Source organism: Pygocentrus nattereri, chromosome 2, assembly GCF_015220715.1.
Source record: "Pygocentrus nattereri isolate fPygNat1 chromosome 2, fPygNat1.pri, whole genome shotgun sequence".
Taxonomy (NCBI): Eukaryota; Metazoa; Chordata; class Actinopteri; order Characiformes; family Serrasalmidae; genus Pygocentrus; species Pygocentrus nattereri.
Genome location: NC_051212.1, coordinates 31831008 through 31850393, shown reverse-complemented (window position 1 = coordinate 31850393; position 19386 = coordinate 31831008). Strand labels below are relative to the sequence as shown.

Genomic DNA, 19386 nt, shown 5'->3' with positions numbered 1-19386 from the left:
GATATAAAGTATTAGTAAGCTATTTTCTGTTAGCAAAACCTTTGCAGGTTTTTTCCTTATTCAATTGAATGTAAATTCAAATGTAAAGAAGCCAAGCTGTCCTCACACTTTTGATGGGCAATGTTATACATAAGCAGTATAAATAATAAATCATAAATGCTGTTTTGCTGTGGTCTTTTATCATGCTGTCTGAAGGTAATATGAATTTGTGTTTTGGCTGGCAGGGCACTGCTCTGGGGGCTCTGTGGGAGCAGTGCAGCAGTGAAAGTGGGGTGGTGCGCTCAGCATGCTGTGATGCGCTGGTGCTGCTGGTAGAGCAGGGTCACGCTGACCTGCAGTATGTGCTCAACAGCATCCTCAACCTGCTGCCCTCTGCAAGGTACAAAACTCTGACCATTCACAATACACATGTATGAAATCAGTGTAATGGGCACTTAGAGAAGTGCAATGTTCACTAATTTAGTAAGGGAAAAAAAAACTTTTTGAATGAAACTGGAAGGCATTTTATGTGTGCTCATAGTTCAATTCTTCACTCTCATAACTACATAACTTGGATATTAATTTCTTAGTAGTTACCAAAAAATAGCCTTTAAAACTTAAAAATCTTACAACCCCAATTGCAATGAAGTTGGGACGTTGTGTAAAACATAAATAAAAACAGAATACGATGATTTGCAAATGCTTTTCAATCTATATTCAGTTGAATACACTACAAAGACAAGATATTTAATGTTCAAATGGATAAACTTTATTGTTTTTTGCAAATATTCACTCATTTTGAATTTGATGCCTGCAACATGTTCCAAAGAAGTTGGGACAGGGGCATGTTTACCACTGTGTTACAGTAATATTAATTGGGGAATAATGTCATGTGGTTCCCACTCTGTGGAGAACTGATAGCATCTTATCACCATGCTCATGCTCCTACCCCTCCCAGCTGGGTGTTGGTGTCCTGTCATTCTTGCAGGACATAATATCAGCCACAAAAGTCAATGAGAATAATTCAGAATGTCTTCTTACATCAATATGCCAAACACCACTGAATTACAGCATATTAACCCGTACAACCTTAAACAACTAGATTCTATCACTCAGCGCTCTGATTCTTTAACTGAAGATGTTTACAGAACTCATCACTGTGCACTCTATGAAATAGTTGATTGGTCCTCTGTAGCCATGCACCTGTTTAATTTGTTGTTCGTTCTTCTGTTGGTATATTTTACTTTTCTGTCTTATTTTAAAAATGTATTTCTTAAACTTGTCATTTTTTTATTGCTTATTTGTCATAGTTTGTTCTTTTACTTACTTATAAATTGTTTTTAGTACATATTTCATTGCTATTTTATGCCTTTTAGAATCTGGGCTTTCATTTTCATTCCGTTATAAATTTTATTATTTATTTACTGTTGCTGATATTGATTTGTTGATAAATTGTATTTTTTTTAACCTTTTTTCCTTCTTCAATCTTTTTTTAACTTGCTTGGCTACATTGTGACATTGTTATATGATAACTGTGAACAAAGAAATCTCACAACACCAAATCAGCAGTTCATAAGAAACAAATAACAGATGAATAATACAATAAAATAAATTGTACTGTTTACATAAATAGGGAACATTTTAAAAACTACTATTGGTGTGTCCTTGATTATGATTAGTATGTGATGAAAAGTTAATCTTATAGTCTTGTTTTTTGGAAAGGAAAATAATAATTGGTTTTACATTTTTGCCATGTTTTTGTCATTTCCTGGCAATGATACAAACAGTACAACTGTCAATCCAGAATGTGAAGCAAGCATAAATGTAATAACGTGTAACTCACTATGCAAGTAGATATGTAAAGCTTTAGTTACATTTGAATACAAAGCGAAAGCGAAACCTCTCCTTCATGGGTTAAGCCAAAGGCTGGCAGCATGCAGATCAAAGAACAGTGTTCTCCATGCCTCGCCTGAAATCGAGCAATTAAATTAAACCAGAAAACTGAGCAAACCATTTATTTTTGTTTCAACCAAACTTACTGACAAACTGGCAAACTTACTGATTTAAAACTTTGGTCATTTTACAGAAGTGTAAAAAAAACAACAAATCAAAGCCTTTGTTTAATTTGTTTGTTCGATTTTGTGCATGTGGCCGGTTCTGCTTGCTGATGTGATTATATGCCTGCACGACTGCGTCTTTGCTTGAAGTTGGCCACTTGGGTGACGGAGGCAGTAGACTGTGGGAGCTCATCTGCATATTCAGATATCAGAGCAGAGACGCAGCTTAAGTGCAGCCTCCGCCAGCTCTCATGTTTATTCAATGCATACTCGCGCATAAACAGCTCATGCTGTCACACTCACCATAGTAATAGCGGATCGCTGCCCACGCGGCACATCCCCGTCCAACTACCCCATCCAACTACCCCATCCAACTGCCCCAACCTGCTGCTGCAAAAAGAGAAAGCCTTGTGAGGAAGAAGAAAGTGGACGCTTTTACACAGTAAAATCACTGGAATGTCAAAGCTTCACTCTTAGAAGACGAGTTGCATAGTTTTTCCGTCAGTCAAATTAGTTAGGAACGCATCAACTAATTAAATAATAAATTGCATTTTTATATTATGTTCAGTAATTTAAGCTTGGGCGTAAAATCACATGAACACGGGGAGAACATGAAAATACGGTGAACATTGTTTGCAGTTTTCATCCCTGAGATCCTGCAAGAGCAACAGCGACTGGATATTTCAGCTCCAATGCGATTACCACTGCATTATGTCTTTTCCATTTAGCTATTGTTTTGCTTTCATTAGTTTGTAGCTTGTAATTTATACATGGTACTTTTATGAGCACCATCCAGTGTAGTCTGCCAAATGCTCCACGGTGCTAAAGTTACTGGCATTAGTGTTTTGTTTTGCTTGTGAATAATACTTTGGACTCCGTGTACTTAAGTGATGAACCAATTCATAGCATAACAGTAGATGAAATTCACTTTTATCAAGAGCCATAAATAGAACCTGCTGTTTAAACGCTGTATTTGAACTAAATGACTTACTGTGGCAGAGTCATAGCAACAACATGTAAGCGCCCTATTGAATGCACACATCAAATCAATTCAGCATTGGAAAATTAATTATGACCCTTTTTTGATACATAAAAGCACAATTAAGGAAACTTCAAGGGAAGAAATAAAATACAAGACACATCTAGAATTGGGCTGTTAAATCATGTACATTTCTAACTATTTAGAATAGATCTGGCATCAGGTTTGAGCCTGTAGTTGACTTTTTTTGCTTGTTTTTCTGTGATGAATTCATGAAAGCATCAAAATGAAAAATGTAGTTTTGAGACAAGCTTATACTCACAACAATAACTTTTCTACTTAAAGACACTAATGCGGGATTGATTGAAAATTTAGATTCTGTACTTTTGCCAGAAATTCTCTTGTTTCTCTGAATGAGAAATAATGCACATTAAGTTTTCTCATGTTTTTGTTGGCGATAAGCACAACTTCTGAAGGATAAAATGCGCAGAAGCATATTTTAAGGGTAATTGCACAATATTTCAGAAATGTTTTTTTTTTCTTTCTTTTTGGTGTTGGGCACTTCAGAGAGACTAAATAAAAATGCTTTATTTATTCAATTTTGAAATTTGTCTCTGGAGTGTTCAAAATGCATTTTTATGCCTAAGCTGCCTTCTTTGGCTAAGTTTTGATAAATAAATTTAAGCCCCAGGAAACTGGCCCTTAAATGCATTTCCTCACACTGGCAGACGGTGTGTAGGTAGCAGACGAGAGCATGTTGTTGAATGCTCTATGTTTCTGACATCTTACAGTATGCAAACCGCACACTCACGACTTTAACACCACTCACACGGAGAACTTCACACACACATGAAAATAGCAAAAGATGAAGGCAGAAATGCAGATGAATTTGCTGTCAGCACAGAGTTATGGCTTCCCTCTTGCTGAAATATAAAGTAATCAAACCCAGAGGAAGAGGGGACACACAGGCCGACTGAAAGATGAGTGCAAGATGAAGGAAAAGAGGGGAGGCTACAGCAACGTGATTTATAATGTATGAGAAATCCTCGTCCTGCATCCCATCCTGTAACCGGAGCACGCCCCAGTAAATCATTTCTCTATATCTGCAAATGCAGCTATCTATACTTAGCCTTTCCATATCCGCGCTTCACTCTCAGATGTGTTTTTCCTAGCAACTGTTGCTAAGTTGGACAAGCTTTAGACTGGTTTTACATGGTGAAACTGTCATGCAACTAGTTGCATTTCGTGACTTGCTTGCCACATAATTTCCAATTTGACAATTACACGGAAAAAAAAAATTTTTTGGATACACCGTATCGTTCTTGGTGTAAAGTCACCTGCGAGTCACGTTTATCCGTTGTATTTTTTTTCCCGCCGTTATTGCTGATCTTTTTCTTTATCTTTATCTGTCTTTTATTTGTTTATCTATCTGCGTGTTGTTTACTATATATTTATGCTTTTGTCTGTTTTGTGTAGGTTAAGCTGTTAAACATGAATGTTTAGTAGCTATTAAAGTCATTGCCTATTTAATATCTCACTCTGTCTGTCCTAGAAGCACAAGTTCATTGAGGAGCACATCTCCCCTTTGATTCTAAAGTAATCTGAGCTCTGTGTAACATTAGTGGACTTCCACAGAGGGGAGGAGAATTTACCTACGCAGATTGTTATAACAGCAGGCTAACGAGAAGAAGAAATGGTGGCACAAGCAGCTATTGAAACAGCTGTTAGCCTTAGCTGGCCAGCTAACACAGCTGGTCAGTGCAGGAAACTGACAAAATGTGATGTCAGGGGTGACGGTGGTCATCTTTTAAACTGCCTAACACATCATCATCTGTGTTGTTTTAAAATGATATCAGTCATCGTGATTGTATGATGTGTCATCTGTACTTTAATGGACTGTTTCATGAAACCTATCCCACAAAATCAGGACGCTTGTAGGTTTCAGGCAGTGTAAGTAGCATGAACGTTTCACCATGTAAAGCCAACCGCAGATTTAGAGTCATGACCTAATGTTTCCAGTTTAAAATGCTGTGCTACTAAGCTGCACTATGTTGTTGTATCTAACTATAACTGTTCAGGTTAAAAACAAATCCAGTATGTTTGCCACCGTGCTTATGTTAGTTTGCTTCATTAGCTCAGGTAGCTTGACAAAAAACAACACACCTGTTGATCCACACCTGTTCTATCCACACCTGTTCTATCCAAAGTGTGGATGCTAGATGTATTGAGGCATATAAGTGAAAAGGGAACTGTTCTATTAGGATTTGCATTTGATGAAACATTATTGTTATTCATGCAGTCTTGGTTTTGGGTAAAACAAATAATACGTCCTCCAGTTTCCCCCAGTTTTCGCCATGCTTTCTGTTTCTGAGATCAAAGCAAGTAGAAAAATGTCTGTGCAAACTCTAGTTGGATATAGAATGTAAAGTAAATGAAAATGGAGTTCAATTGTGCAATGTGTGCAATTGTGTGCAAAAGTTTAAACATATTTAACATGGTAGTAAAATCTAAAGCTTTTGCACAGACCACATTTTGAGTTTTTAATTTTTATTTATTTATTTTTTCCCCCAGCATGTTACATTCCACAAACAAACTGTGATCGTGCATTAAAATGTGCAGAAAGGCAGATGGTGTGTTATTTTTCGCTTAGAAAATCAACAAAACTTGTAATTTGACCAGGGGCACACAAACATTTGCATGCAGCAATAACAAACCATGTAATGAAATGTGTAATTATGTAAATATATGCATACTAATGCAAATTATATATATAGTATATAATTTTGTATAGCACAACAATAATACTAACTCTCGACTTCTAAGAATGAAACAACTGGGGGGAAAGAGGGGCTCAGTGTGAGATATGTGAGACCCATAGTTGGATTTGTTTGAAGTTTTTTTGTATGAATGTTTGGACTGTGGTCTGTTTTGGGCAGGAGTGTGCAGGGGCTGATTAAGGTGCTTGGAAGACTGCTGCAGATCCAATCAAGTCAAAGAGATAAAAGAACATCCTTTACCTGCCCGTACTCCATCAGGTGAGGACTGTTACATCTGTCTGATATGCTGAAACAGTGAGATCTTAATGTAACTTTGAGCATGAAATGGACATCATTCATATTCAGTATTATTTAAATACTGTTAATATATCTAAAAAATACATTCTGCTCTCTAGATTTGTTTCCAGTCTGTGTTTTATGTACACTGCTGAAACAAATAAAGGGAACACTCAAATAACACATCCTAGATCTGAATGAATGAAATATTCTCATTGAATACTTTGTTCTGTACAAAGTTGAATGTGCTGACAACAAAATTACACAAAAATCATCAATGGAAATCAAATTTATTAACCAATGGAGGCCTGGATTTGGAGTCACACACAAAATGAAAGTGGAAAAACACACGACAGGCTGATCCAACTTTGATGTAATGTCCTTAAAACAAGTCAAAATGAGGCTCAGTATTGTGTGTGGCCTCCACGTGCCTGTATGACCTCCCTACAACGCCTGGGCATGCTCCTAATGAGGTGGCAGAGGGTCTCCTGAGGGATCTCCTCCCAGACCTGGACTAAAGCATCCGCCAATTCCTGGACGGTCTGTGGTGCAACGTGGCGTTGGTGGATGGAGCGAGACATGATGTCCCAGATGTGCTCAATCAGATTCAGGTCTGGGGAACGGGCGGGCCAGTCCATAGCTTCAATGCCTTCATCTTGCAGGAACTGCTGACTCACTCCAGCCACATGAGGTCTAGCATTATCCTGCATTAGGAGGAACCCAGGGCCAACTGCACCAGCATATGGTCTCACAAGGTGTCTGAGGATCTCATCTCGGTACCTAATGGCAGTCAGGCTACCTCTGGCGAGCACATGGAGAGCTGTGCGGCCCTCCAAAGAAATGCCACCCCACATTATTACTGACCCACTGCCAAACCGGTCAAGCTGAAGGATGTTGCAGGCAGCAGATGACTCTCCACGGCATCTCCAGACTCTGTTACGTCTGTCACATGTGCTCAGTGTGAACCTGCTTTCATCTGTGAAGAGCACAGGGCGCCAGTGGCAAATTTGCCAATCCTGGTGTTCTCTGGCAAATGCCAAGCGTCCTGCACGGTGTTGGGCTGTGAGCACAACCCCCATCTGTGGACATCGGGCCCTCATACCATCCTCATGGAGTCGATTTCTAACCGTTTGTGCAGACACATACACATTTGTGGCCTGCTGGAGGTCATTTTGCAGGGCTCTGGCAGTGCTCCTCCTGTTCCTCCTTGCACAAAGGCAGAGGTAGCGGTCCTGCTGCTGGGTTGTTGCCCTCCTACAGCCTCCTCCACGTCTCCTGGTGTACTGGCCTGTCTCCTGTAGCGTCTCCAGCCTCTGGACACTACGTTGACAGACACAGCAAACCTTCTTGCCACAGCTTGCATTGATGTGCCATCCTGGATGAGCTGCACTACCTGAGCCACTTGTGTGGGTTGTAGAGTCCGTCTCATGCTACCACGAGTGTGAAAGCACCACCAACATTCAAAAGTGACCAAAACATCAGCCAGAAAGCATCGGTACTGAGAAGTGGTCTGTGGTCCCCACCTGCAGAACCACTCCTTTATTGAGTGTGTCTTGCTAACTGCCAATAATTTCCACCTGTTGTCTATTCCATTTGCACAACAGCTGTGAAATTGATCGTCAATCAGTGTTACTTCCTAAGTGGACAGTTTGATTTCACAGAAGGTTGATTTACTTGGAGTTATATTGTGTTGTTTAAGTGTTCCCTTTATTTTTTTGAGCAGTGTATTATTATTATTATTATTATTATTATTATTATTATTATTATTATTGAATAAAATAAAAACAATTGCCATGAAGAGAGATAGTGTATGTGTGTATGTCCTAATAAGAACTGTGTGTATGTCTATAATATGCCCCAATAAAACCTGTGTGAGGACGTGTGTCTATAATGTGTCCTAATAAGAGCTGTGTGAGGTTGTGTTTGTCTATAAAATATTCTACTACAAGCTGTGTGAGGAAGTGTATGTCTATAATATGTCCTAATAAGAGCTATGTGAGGAAGTGTATGTCTATAATATGTCCTAATAAGAGCTATGTGAGGAAGTGTATGTCTATAATGTGTTCTAATAAGGGCTGTGTGAGGTTGTGTATGTCTATATAATATCCTAATAAGAGCTGTGTGAGGAAGTGTATGTCTGCTATATATCCTATTACGAGCTGTGTGAGGAAGTGTATGTCTATAAAATATCGTAGCAAGAGCTGTGTGAGGAAGTGTATGTCTATAATGTGTCCTAATATGAGCTGTGTGAGGAAGTGTATGTCTGTAATATGTACTAACAAGAGCTGTGTGAGGAAGTGTATGTCTGCAATATGTCCTAATAAGAGCTGTGTGAGGAAGTGTTTGTCTATAATGTATCCTAGTAAGAGCTGTGAGGAAGTGTATGTCTATAATGTGTTCTAATAAGAGCTGTGTGAGGTTGTGTATGTCTATAAAATATCCTAGTACGAGCTGTGTGAGGAAGTGTATGTCTATAATGTGTTCTAATAAGAGCTGTGTGAAGAAGTGTATGTCTGGAATATGTCCTAATAAGAGCTGTGTGAGGATGTGTATGTCTAAAAAATATCCTAGGAAGAGCTGTGTGAGGAAGTGTATGCCTGTAATATTCCCTTAGCTGAGTGAGGAAGTCCATCCATCCATCCATCAATCCATCCTCAACCGCTTATCTGGGTCTGGGTCGCGAGGGCAGCAGCCTAAGCAAAGAGGCCCAGGCCTCCCTCTCCCCTGCCACCTCTTCCAGCTCTTCTGGAGGGATACTGAGGCGTTCCCAAGACAGTTGAGAGATATAATCCCTCCAATGTGTCCTGGGTCTTCCTCGAGGTCTCCTCCCCGTCGGACATGTCAGGAACACCTCCATAGGCAGGCGTCCAGAGGCTATCCTTACCAGATGACTGAACCACCTCAACTGGCTTCTCTCAGCGTGGAGGAGCAGCGGCTCTACTCTGAGCCTCTCCCAAAACTCTTCTCACCCTGTCTCTAAGGGAGAGCCCGGCGACCCTGCGGGGAAAAGCTCATTTCGGCTGCTTGTATCCGCAATCTCGTTCTTTTGGTCACTACCAAAAGCTTGTGACCATAGGTGAGAGTCGGAACGTAGATTCACCTGTAAATTGACAGCTTCGCCTTCTGGCTCAGCTTTCTCTTCACCAAGACGGATCGGTATAGGGTCCGCATTACTTCAGATGCCGCACCAATCTGCCTGTCAACTTTTTGCTCCATCCTTCCTTCAGTCGTGAACAAAATCCCAAGATATTTAAACTCCTCCACTTGGGGCAAGAATTCACTCCTGACCTGGACAAAGCATTCCACCATTTTTCGACTGAGGACCATGGTCTCAGATTTAGAGGTGCTGATTTTCATCCCAGCCACTTCACACTTAGCTGCAAACTGAGAGCTGGAGGTCCCGGCCTGATGATCCCAACAGGACCATATCATCTGCAAAAAGCAGATGTAAAATCCTGAGGCCACCATACCGGAAACCCTCTGCCACTTGGCTGTTCCAAGAAATTCTGTCCATAAAACTTATGAACAGAATTGGTGACAACTGGCAGCCCTGGCGGAGTCCAATCTGACTTACTGCTGGCTATACAAACCAAGCTCCTGCTCCGCTTGTACAGGGACTGAATGGCCCGTAACAACGAGTCCCTCACCCCGTACTCCCGGACCACTTCGCAGGATCCACCGAGGGACGTGGTCGAATGCCTTCTCCAAATCCACAAAACACATGTAGACTGGTTGGGTGAACTCCCACGCATCCACCAGGACCCTGGTGAGGATAAAAAGCTGGTCCAGTGTTCCACGACCTGGGCGAAACCCGCATTGTTCCTCTTGTAGCTGAGATTCAAGTCGGACTGTCTTCTTCAGTACCCCTGCATAGACTTTACCGGGAAGGCTGAGAAGTGTTAGTTGGAACCCTCAGATGCCCACGCGATGTTGCAGAGGTGTGTCAGCCAAGACAGCCCTACAACATCCAGAGCCCTCAGGAATTCCGGGCGGATCTCTTCCACCCCCGGTGCTCTGCCACCAAGGAGTTTTCCAACCACCTTGGCTACCTCAGCCCGAGTGATGGACGGACCCTCGCTCAGATCTCCAAGCTCTGCCTCCTCTGGGAAAGGATCGTTGGCGGGATTGAGAAGATCCTTGAAGTATTCCTTCCACCTCTTCTATGATGTCCCCAGTCAAAGTCAGCAGCCCCCCAGCCCCACTGTATACAGTGGTGGTCGGGAACCGCTTTCCTCTCCTGAAGCACCTTGCGGCCACAGCTCTGATCCGCTGCGTTGACACTGGAGGCACAGAACAGTGTCCACTCGATGTCACCGGCCTCCCTCGGTATGCAGTCGAAGCGTTGTCGGACGTGGGAGTTGAAGATCTTTCTGGTAGGTTCCTCTGCCAGACGTTCCCAACAAACCCTCACAACTCGTTTGGGTCTGTCCGATATTTTCACCCGCCATCTGATCCAACTCACCACTAGGTGGTGATCGGTTGACAGCTCCGTTCCTCTCTTCACTCGGGTGTCCAGAACACATGGTTGCAAATCCAAGTCGATCAACGAACTGCAGCCTAAGGTGTCCTGATGCCATGTGCACTTAGGCACATCTTTGTGTTCGAACATGGTGTTTGTTATGGACAGACTGTGGCGAGCACAGAACTTCAGTAACAAAACACCACTCAGGTTCAGATCGGGGAGGCCGTTCCTCCCAGCACCTGGCCCTTCCAGGTCTCACTGTCATTGCCCAAGTGAGCGTTGAAGTCACCCAGCAAAACAATGGAGTCCCCAAAGGGGGCACTTTCCAGTACCTCCTCCAGGGTCTCCAAGAAGGCCGGGTACTCCAAACTGCCATTCGGTGCATATGCACAGACAACAGTCAGAGCCCGTTCCCCGACTCGAAGGCACAGGGAAATAACTCTCTCGTCCACTGGAGAAAACCCCAACGTACAGGCGCTGAGCTGGGGAGCTATGAGTAAGCCCACTCCTGCTCGACGCCTCTCACTCTGGACAACTCCAGAATGGAATAAAGTCCAACCCCTCTCGAGCCCCTGCCATGTGTTGAGGTGAGCCCAACTATATCTAGTTGGTATCTCTCAGCCTCATACATTAGCTCAGGCTCTTTCCCTGCCAGAGAGGTCACGTTCCATGTTCCGAGAGCCAGTTTCAGTAGCCGAGGATCGGAACGTTGAGGCCCCCGCCTTCGGCCGCCGCCCAATCTACATTAAACCGAACGCCCATAAGCGTCTCTCCCACGGGTGGTGGGTCCATGGGAGAGTGGTCCCATGTAGCTCTTTCGGGCTGAGCCCAGCTAGGACCCATGGGTAAAGGCCCAGCCACCCCAGGCCTGGTTCCAGGGTGAGGCCCCGGTAACCCTATTCCGGGCAAGGGAAACTGGTTCCTGGTCTTTTTCTTCATATGGGTTTTTTGGATCACCCTTTGTCTGGCCCATCACCTAGGACCTGTTTGCCTTGGGACACCCTACCAGGAGCTTTCGCCCCTGACAACATAGTTCCCAGGATCATGTCTATAATGTGTCCTAATAAGAGCTGTGTGAGGGCGTGTATGTCTATAAAATATCCTAGTAAGAGCTGTAAGGAAGTGTATGTCTATAATATGTCCTAATAAGACCTGTATTAAGAAGTTTATGTTTATAAAATATCCTAATAAGAGCTGTGTGAGGAAGTGTGTGTATAATATGTCCTAATAAGAACTGTGTGAGGTTGTGTATGTCTGTATAGTGGGGGTGGAGAGGTTTTTTTTGGATTTACCACTGTTTTAAATATCAACATACCATAAAATACATTGGTTTGCTGACCATTTTGCATAGTAGATATGTTGGCTATATTTTCATTGGGGACATAGTGACCCCTGGTTTCTATCACCGCCACTGTAAAGTTGATACGTTTTTCCACAGTCCACTATCTCAGATTAAATCACTCTGAATGGCTTACAACATTATAGTTGTACAATTATGCATAGCTGTAAAATGTTTGGAGTTCCCCTTTACTTCTGTTTGGGTAAAGTGTTGGGTGAAGATCAGGAAAATTACATTAAAATGAATTACTGATTATCCTTCTTAAGTGAGGAAAACTGCATGTTGAGACAAAACTGTCAAGCCCCCTGTTATCAGTCGAGGTCATGTGTCTTTGTGAGTTATTGCCCATAAATTGTCCTCCTAATATGATCATCCCCTTGGGGATGGTTGTCTCATTAGGAGTGATAAATGTGTAATTTGGTGTCTTTTGGAGAAATCAGTCAATCCTAATGAGCTTTAAGAGTCTTGCATTGATTTCATTTGGAGGCAGAGGATGTTGAGTGTACCTATTGCTTACTATCCAGAGAACATGTGAAAAGTCTTTGGGATCATTATGTTGTCAGGAGTGTGGCAATTTGGTTGGGTGAGGGGCAGTGCATCATTGTGCTGAGGTTTTTCGCTAGCCTTCTCTCCACCCCTGGAACTGATGCTTCCAAACTGGCCATGGACAAGTAAAAACGAGTAAACATTGAAACTTGTCCATCTTTTCCGCCACCTGGTGAGAAGATTTATGGCAGGAGAGCCATGAACTTGTCTGTGATTGGTGCATGGCCATCAGGGACAGCTTCAGGATTAATGGAGGGGCCTGCTGATGCCCAGTGTGTCCGTCTGCCTGATGCCACCTCATGCAATCTGTTCTAAGGTCACAAGGCCACTTACACCACATCCAGCCCACTGCCTTATGGTTTGTTAGATGATAATCTGTGTAATATTAATGTGAATGCAATATAAAGCGTGTTTCTTGATTTTGTTTTTGAGAAATGGGCAAAGGGCATATTGTAAATATAAACAATGTTAAAAGGGTTCCTTGGAATGATGTCATAAAACAACCTCAAGAACCTTGCTTTAAAGACCTATTTTTTTAAATGACATTTGTGTCTACTTAATATAGGACTGTGCAAAAGTCTGAAACCCCCCTTTATTTGTCTAATTTCCAGTTACAACAGTCAAGTACGTTATTAATTTTTCAAGAAACCTTTCTAAGGAGATGGCATCTGCTTGCATAGAGAAGCGAAAGTCAAAGGAAAATAAGTAAAAAAAAAAAAAAAAAGAATTTAAAAGATACACAGAAATGTGACTCCTAACAGCTGTGCAAGAGTTGGTAAAGCACTGTCACCATCAGATAAACAGTACTTCATGTTTTCATCTTTGAGAGAGAGAGAGAGAGAATATCAAGCTCCACTCTCGTTTCAGGTCTGAAATAAAAAATCCACAGGTGTTTCTGTCCATCCTTCCACTGTGAGAAAACACCTCAATGCTATGAGTCTGAAAGGAAAGAAATAGAGTAGAAGATGTGTGTATGTTATGTGTGCATGTGTATGATATGTATACTGAAACATTACTGAATGTATTTGGGATTTATTAGTTTGCGAGAGGCAGGAAATGCAACCAACTTCTAAGACTGGACTTGTCTGGTGTGGAAAAATATCCCAATACATTTCTTTTTAAAAAAAAATGAAAACAAGTGTCCCATAAAAGAATGGATGCTATAACCAGTGCAAACACTAAATGCTGAAACGTTTGATATCATATTTAGTTGTTGAAGCTTTTCTATAATTTTCTGTTTTTTGTTTCCCGCAGACACTGAAAAATGAAAAACATGCTTAGTGATCGTTTTGACTGAATATTAAAGAGATGAAATTGGTGGACATTTCAAAAAGTGAGCAAAATTCAGTTTTCCTTCATTTAAAGAACCTCCATATAAAGAAAAAGTTCTATACATATTAAAGGTTTTTCCTTGAGCTGTGCATACAAGCCAGGAACCATTCAGGAATCTATTTGTTTCTAGTGGTTACTGATCTTTTGTGAGGAATTCTTTTGAGAAAAACTTGTCAACCTTCATTCTGCCCCTAGGTTATGTATACGAAGGTTGTAAAAGAGGTGATATTTTATTTTTTTTTTCTGTTGCACAACATGACGTTTGACCTGTTATTTCCAATATTATCTGAAGTGATGTTGAGCATGAAATAACCTCCAAAAGATCCAGTAATTTAGCACAGCTTTCCTCATACCAAGATGTTTAAATAATGCACGTCGTCAGCTCTCCTTGGCCAAACTACATAGTCTGAAGGCTGTGTGTATGGATCTCAGCTTGGTTTGTGAACTTGCAGTTAAACTCTATGAGGAGAAGGTCAGGGTGTCGGGCAGCTATACACGTCCTGTCATTGTGTGGCACTGAAAGCAGGTAATGTTGTGGCTGTCTGACCAAATGACAGCTTGATGGATGGGCTCCAATGATGTGAATGCTGAGTTAGTTGGATGGAGAACACCAGAAGGTAGATTAGGAGATAAGGAGAGGCAGAAAACTGTCTGTGAGAATAATGGAATGCTTCGGTTCTGTTTGAACACTCTGGCTGAGGTGAGTCTGAAGATCGAGGTCACCACATGGAAAGACTTCTTTTTAAAGGGGAGTTTAGCACATCCTATAGCTGAAGTTCAGGCTTAACTAAGGACAGTTTGCATTCCGCCATCGAATTTTGTGATAAAATAACTGGTTGTGTATTGTTTGTTGGTGATATGCAGTGATCTATTGTTTTTGCCAATTACTGTTTCATTGCATATCTGGAAATGGCTTTGGTTAATAATTAAAGATCTAAGGTGTCCCAATATGAGATGACTAGGATATTTTTTTGTTTCATGAATGTTAACTTGCACATTAACTTTTGTTGAGTTTATAAGTGAAAATATGTCATTTAACTGGGGTGCCCAAACTTTTGCATATAACTATTTGTGTGTAATAGTATAATGTAATTGCATATATACATATGTGTGTAATAGTAAGGTACTATTACCAAGACTACTACCAAGAAATTTTAATATTTTGCAGAATTTTCAGTACGTCTGTGCAAGTACATTCACAGTACTTTAAACGTTATCAACATAACCTACAAGGTAAAACTTGTGTCTAATGAAGAAATAAGAAAAAACAAACCTAGTCTTTTGTCTCAGATTGCAAACACAATGCACATTTTAACGTTTGATACTATTTTTGATTCTGAGGTCAAAATTCAGTAACACTATTTGGAGGGGTCCTTTGTAGATGATTAATAATCTCTTAACAGATTATCAGTACTACATCAAACAAATCAGTGAAGTAGCAGTAATGAAGCACCTGAATACATTGATGTAAATATTTTGTAGATGTTCTGTTGGCGCATTATTTACATTAAGAAGATGTATTTGTAATATGTTACTTTCATTACACTAAACCTAACCTTAAACTCAACCCAAAACCTAATCCTAACCTAATCCTCAACCCAAACCTGATCCTAACCCTCACCCTGGCCCTAATCCTAACGTTAACCTCAACCCAAAACCTAATCCTAACTCTTAATATGTTTTTGACAGTATAACATCTAATATGTTACCGAGAGTCTTTTGTTTGTTTCATTTAAAAAGGACCACTCAAAATAAAATGGCATCCAAAATTCAGTTAAATCGTTTGGTAATAATGTCTTAATTCTACTGAATTTAAATTAAATCGATGCTCTCAAACAAAATAAACCTCCATAGCTTTAGCCTCCCCTCCCATTTTACTCTGAAAACACGCCCAGATGTCTAGTTTTCCATGAAGGTTTCCACAAAAGACAGCAAACTAGAGACTTGACATAGAGCCGCATCTGCAGTATAGTTTTAAATGGCCCTTTTCCACATGTTTTGGTTGTATCACAGTTTTTCAACGTTAACATTCCAGACTGTTTTCTCATTACATTTCCATGTCTTCTCCGTTTTTTTAAAAAATTATTTTAAAATTTTATTTATTTATTTATTTATTTGTTCTTTATAGTTCTCATGTTTCTTATATTTTTCTTTTACCTTTTACTTATGGGCATTTGTGTGTGTTTGTGTGAAAAAACCTGAAATCCATATTTTACAGGACCCTTTTCCAACCTTTCTTTATTCTTTAGAATTAACCGGATTGTTTGTGATCCTGTGCCTTCAAGGTTGACATATGTAAATGAGCTCTGTTTTTATTGGAGGCTCTGTATTGTGCCTTGTTCTAAAAGCAGTCCTGGAACACTCCTTATAACGTCAGCATGAATGGTGTGCTGTGTGTTGAATAGGCAGATATATGTAAATGCATTGGTTTTTGTGACAAATGAAAACTGCATTCAGGGTTTTTTACAGAATAATTTCCTTATGTGGAATGTGTGTAGGGGGTGTGGAGTCTAATAAAAGAAAAAAATGCATGGAAAGTTTGTTTTTTTTCCATAATATGGGCCCTTTGTTTTTACTGTCTGTGTTTGTATTTATGCACCAGGAGCTGCCCTCACCCGTACATCACAGTGCTGGAGAATCGTCCTGATTGCTGGCCTGCTCTGCTCCAGGAGATTGATGACTTCATCCAGCTGGCTGCTGACAAGTAAGAACTTCTTCAGTACAGTCTTTAGATGAGAGGCCTTGAGCAAGAGATAAAATCATCACACACTCACACACTCTCTAACTCTGTCTCCTTCTAAAACCACAGTGCTCTCAGATCTTACATCTGTCAAATGAAGCGTTCTACTTCCTATATAAACCATATGAGGAAATATTTTTTGGTGGTATGTTTTATATCAAAAAGCAGCATGTTTTATTTCAAAATGATTGAATGAGGGTAAAGACGAGGAATTTGTTTGCACATTTGTTTTCTATATGGATGGATAGGGATGAATTCCTAAACTATTCAATGGCTTGCTAATAGTTTAGCCCTAGAGAAGCTTTTGTCCGGGTAATTTTAAACTTTTTTTTTTTTTTTTTGGTGTTTTTTTTCCCACATTATTTAAAAATGTTAGGTGCCTTTGAAAGGGGAATTCCACCAACTTTTCAAAAACAAAGTTTTAGCCTAAAACACATTTTTGAAATTCCATTCATGGTAATCATTTTTTTTTACTGTTGTCAACACTGCATATAAAAACTCAGAAGATACATGTAGATTAACTGGTGGTTTTGAATGACAACTGAATTGGCTGCATTTTGGATGTAAACATTACCCCTTGTTCCTATCACCACCACTTTAAAAGCAAAATCTGAGTACAGTGCACAGTGACATTCAATACATATGACTTTGTTTACTTTTCAATCATTTTATTATGTAGACATCTTGAGATATCTGTAGAATTACTGTTTAGGTTTTTTAGGCATTGTGCAGTCTACAGTTGTTACATTAATGTATATTAAATTTAAGAACATTTTTTTTCCTACCATAAAATTGCCATTTGTCAATATGAGGAGATACATACACTGAATATCTACTCATTCAACATTTCTTCTGAAATTAAATGGATGTTAATAGACAGTCTTTTCCTACTTTGCTGCAGAAACAGCCTCTTCTCTTCTGAGATGTGTTGTTGGAGCATTACTGTGAGAATTTGACTCCATTCAGCCACAAGAGCATTAGTGAGGTCAGATACTGATGTTGGACGATTAGTTCTGGAACGCCACTTCAACTCATCCCAAAGATATTGGGTGGAGCTCTGTCACTCCAGAGGATGCAGTTTCACTGCTCCACAGCCCAGTGCCAGGGCTTTACACACCATTAGCCAATGCTTAGAATTAGGCGCAGTGATTTCATGTGCAGCTGCTCCAGAGCGTCCCATTCTGTTGACAGTGCTTTTCTATGGAGATTATACAAGCTGTTTGTGTCCAGCTGACCCCCTGTGTCAGCAGTGTTTGTGCCTTAAAGAAGCTGAACTCACTAATTAAAAGATGTCTCTGGATACTTTTGGACTTATAATATATATATATAAAACAGTGCTGTATGTTTGAATGTGCTGATTCTTAATGTTTTTTATTCTACATCCTAGAGATGAGCCATTGTATATATCCATGTTGGCTCCATTCCTTCGGTACCTTTACTGCGAGCCCCAGAGGCTGACTGAGAACGCCCTGCTCAGACAAAGCCTGCTCAGTGTCCTGCTCCAGCCAAGAGAGGGTCAGAACTCATCCTGCACTCAGGTCACCCACAAGATTCTACTCTGCCTCGTCCAGCTCTTCCCTTATATACTGGTGAGAACAGGAAACATCTCTCATGAGGCAGATATAGAAATCCTAAAGGGTTTTAGCGATTCCTCTGCAACTGCTGAGGAAGCACTGAAGGGAATCCAAGGAAATAATCAGCACATTGATTTTCAGTAACAATCAGTGATCGAAGATAAATCCATGATGGTGTTTTTTTTTCTCCACTGAGGGTTTTAGTTAATTGGCCAAACACTTTAAAGAGCCTCCATTGTGGTTTTAGGTTGAGGTTTGTGTAGCATGTAAACATTGTTGACGTTTCATCAACATAATCACTTCCCAGTCCAAATAGTCTATATATGGAAACTAAGCTGCAAAAACAGGTGAGTTTTTGTGATTTCATGCGAAGAATCACATTGCATATTTTTCAGCCTAAAGCTGTTTAGCGCTGTGTTTCAGGCCAGACTACTTTCTGAATAAGGCCACCATGTAGAACAGTTCCCAATAAGAAGAGTTCCTTTACATATATTAGTCTCAAAGGCACAGTAACAATAGCTTGTTTGATTTGAAGACAAAAAAGATGTTAGAAAATTGTCCTATAAAAATCAATTATGGCTAAGACTCAGACCTGCCAACCTTTACACATTTTGTGTAGCAGGTAGGCATTTTGACATCAAAGTACGCTGGTATTATTTGTCACTCTCAACTATGCAAAAAGCTAGTGACACTTTCAAGTTCCATTGTGCATGTGCAGTACACAAATCTAGTCTCATGTGCAGCAGTATTTAGCCTTTCAAAAAACAAAAGCAGCAGAAGAGTTAGACCAATCAGCACTGGGTTAATTCCCAGATATCAAGTGGGGTTGACAAATGCATAATGTCAAACATTTCAAGAGACTACAAATCGACAGCAAAGTGAAATTGATTTTATCCATTTAATTTGCCCTCCTTCATTTGCAGTCGTGGGCTGGAGGGGCAGTCATGGGTTGGAGGTTAGGGAACCAGCCCTGTGACTGGAAGGTCGCTGGTTCGATCCCCTCGGCAGTCCATGACTGAAGTGCCTTTGAGCAAGGCACCTAATCCCCCAATTGCTCCCCAGGCACCGTGAATAGGGCTGCACACTGCTCCGGGCAAGTGTGCTCACTGCTCCCTAGTGTGTGTGTTTACTAGTGTGCATACATGTGGGTGATGCACTGCACGGATGGGTTAAATGCAGAGGTCTAATTTCACAGTGTGCAAAAACAGTTGGCAAATGGTTCTAAATTCTAAAAAGTTAAAATTGAGAATTGAGCTAATTTACCACACACCTGCCAACCTTGGGAAACTATTTAATGTTAATAATGTTAGCCTCACGGTAAACAT

The 19386-nt window shown here is 40.6% G+C and overlaps 1 protein-coding gene across 5 annotated transcripts in view; it reads left to right on the top strand.

The window, feature by feature from the left end:
* Positions 1 to 19386, top strand: part of focad (focadhesin) — an 83059-nt gene that overhangs the window by 6119 nt on the left and 57554 nt on the right. For all 5 annotated transcript variants that reach the window (XM_017718850.2, XM_017718846.2, XM_017718847.2 and 2 more), the window contains exons 4-7: positions 225 to 379; positions 5952 to 6050; positions 16350 to 16451; positions 17875 to 18076. In XM_017718850.2, coding sequence (XP_017574339.1) covers positions 225 to 379; positions 5952 to 6050; positions 16350 to 16451; positions 17875 to 18076 — 558 coding nt within the window. The remainder of the gene's footprint in view (positions 1 to 224; positions 380 to 5951; positions 6051 to 16349; positions 16452 to 17874; positions 18077 to 19386) is intronic.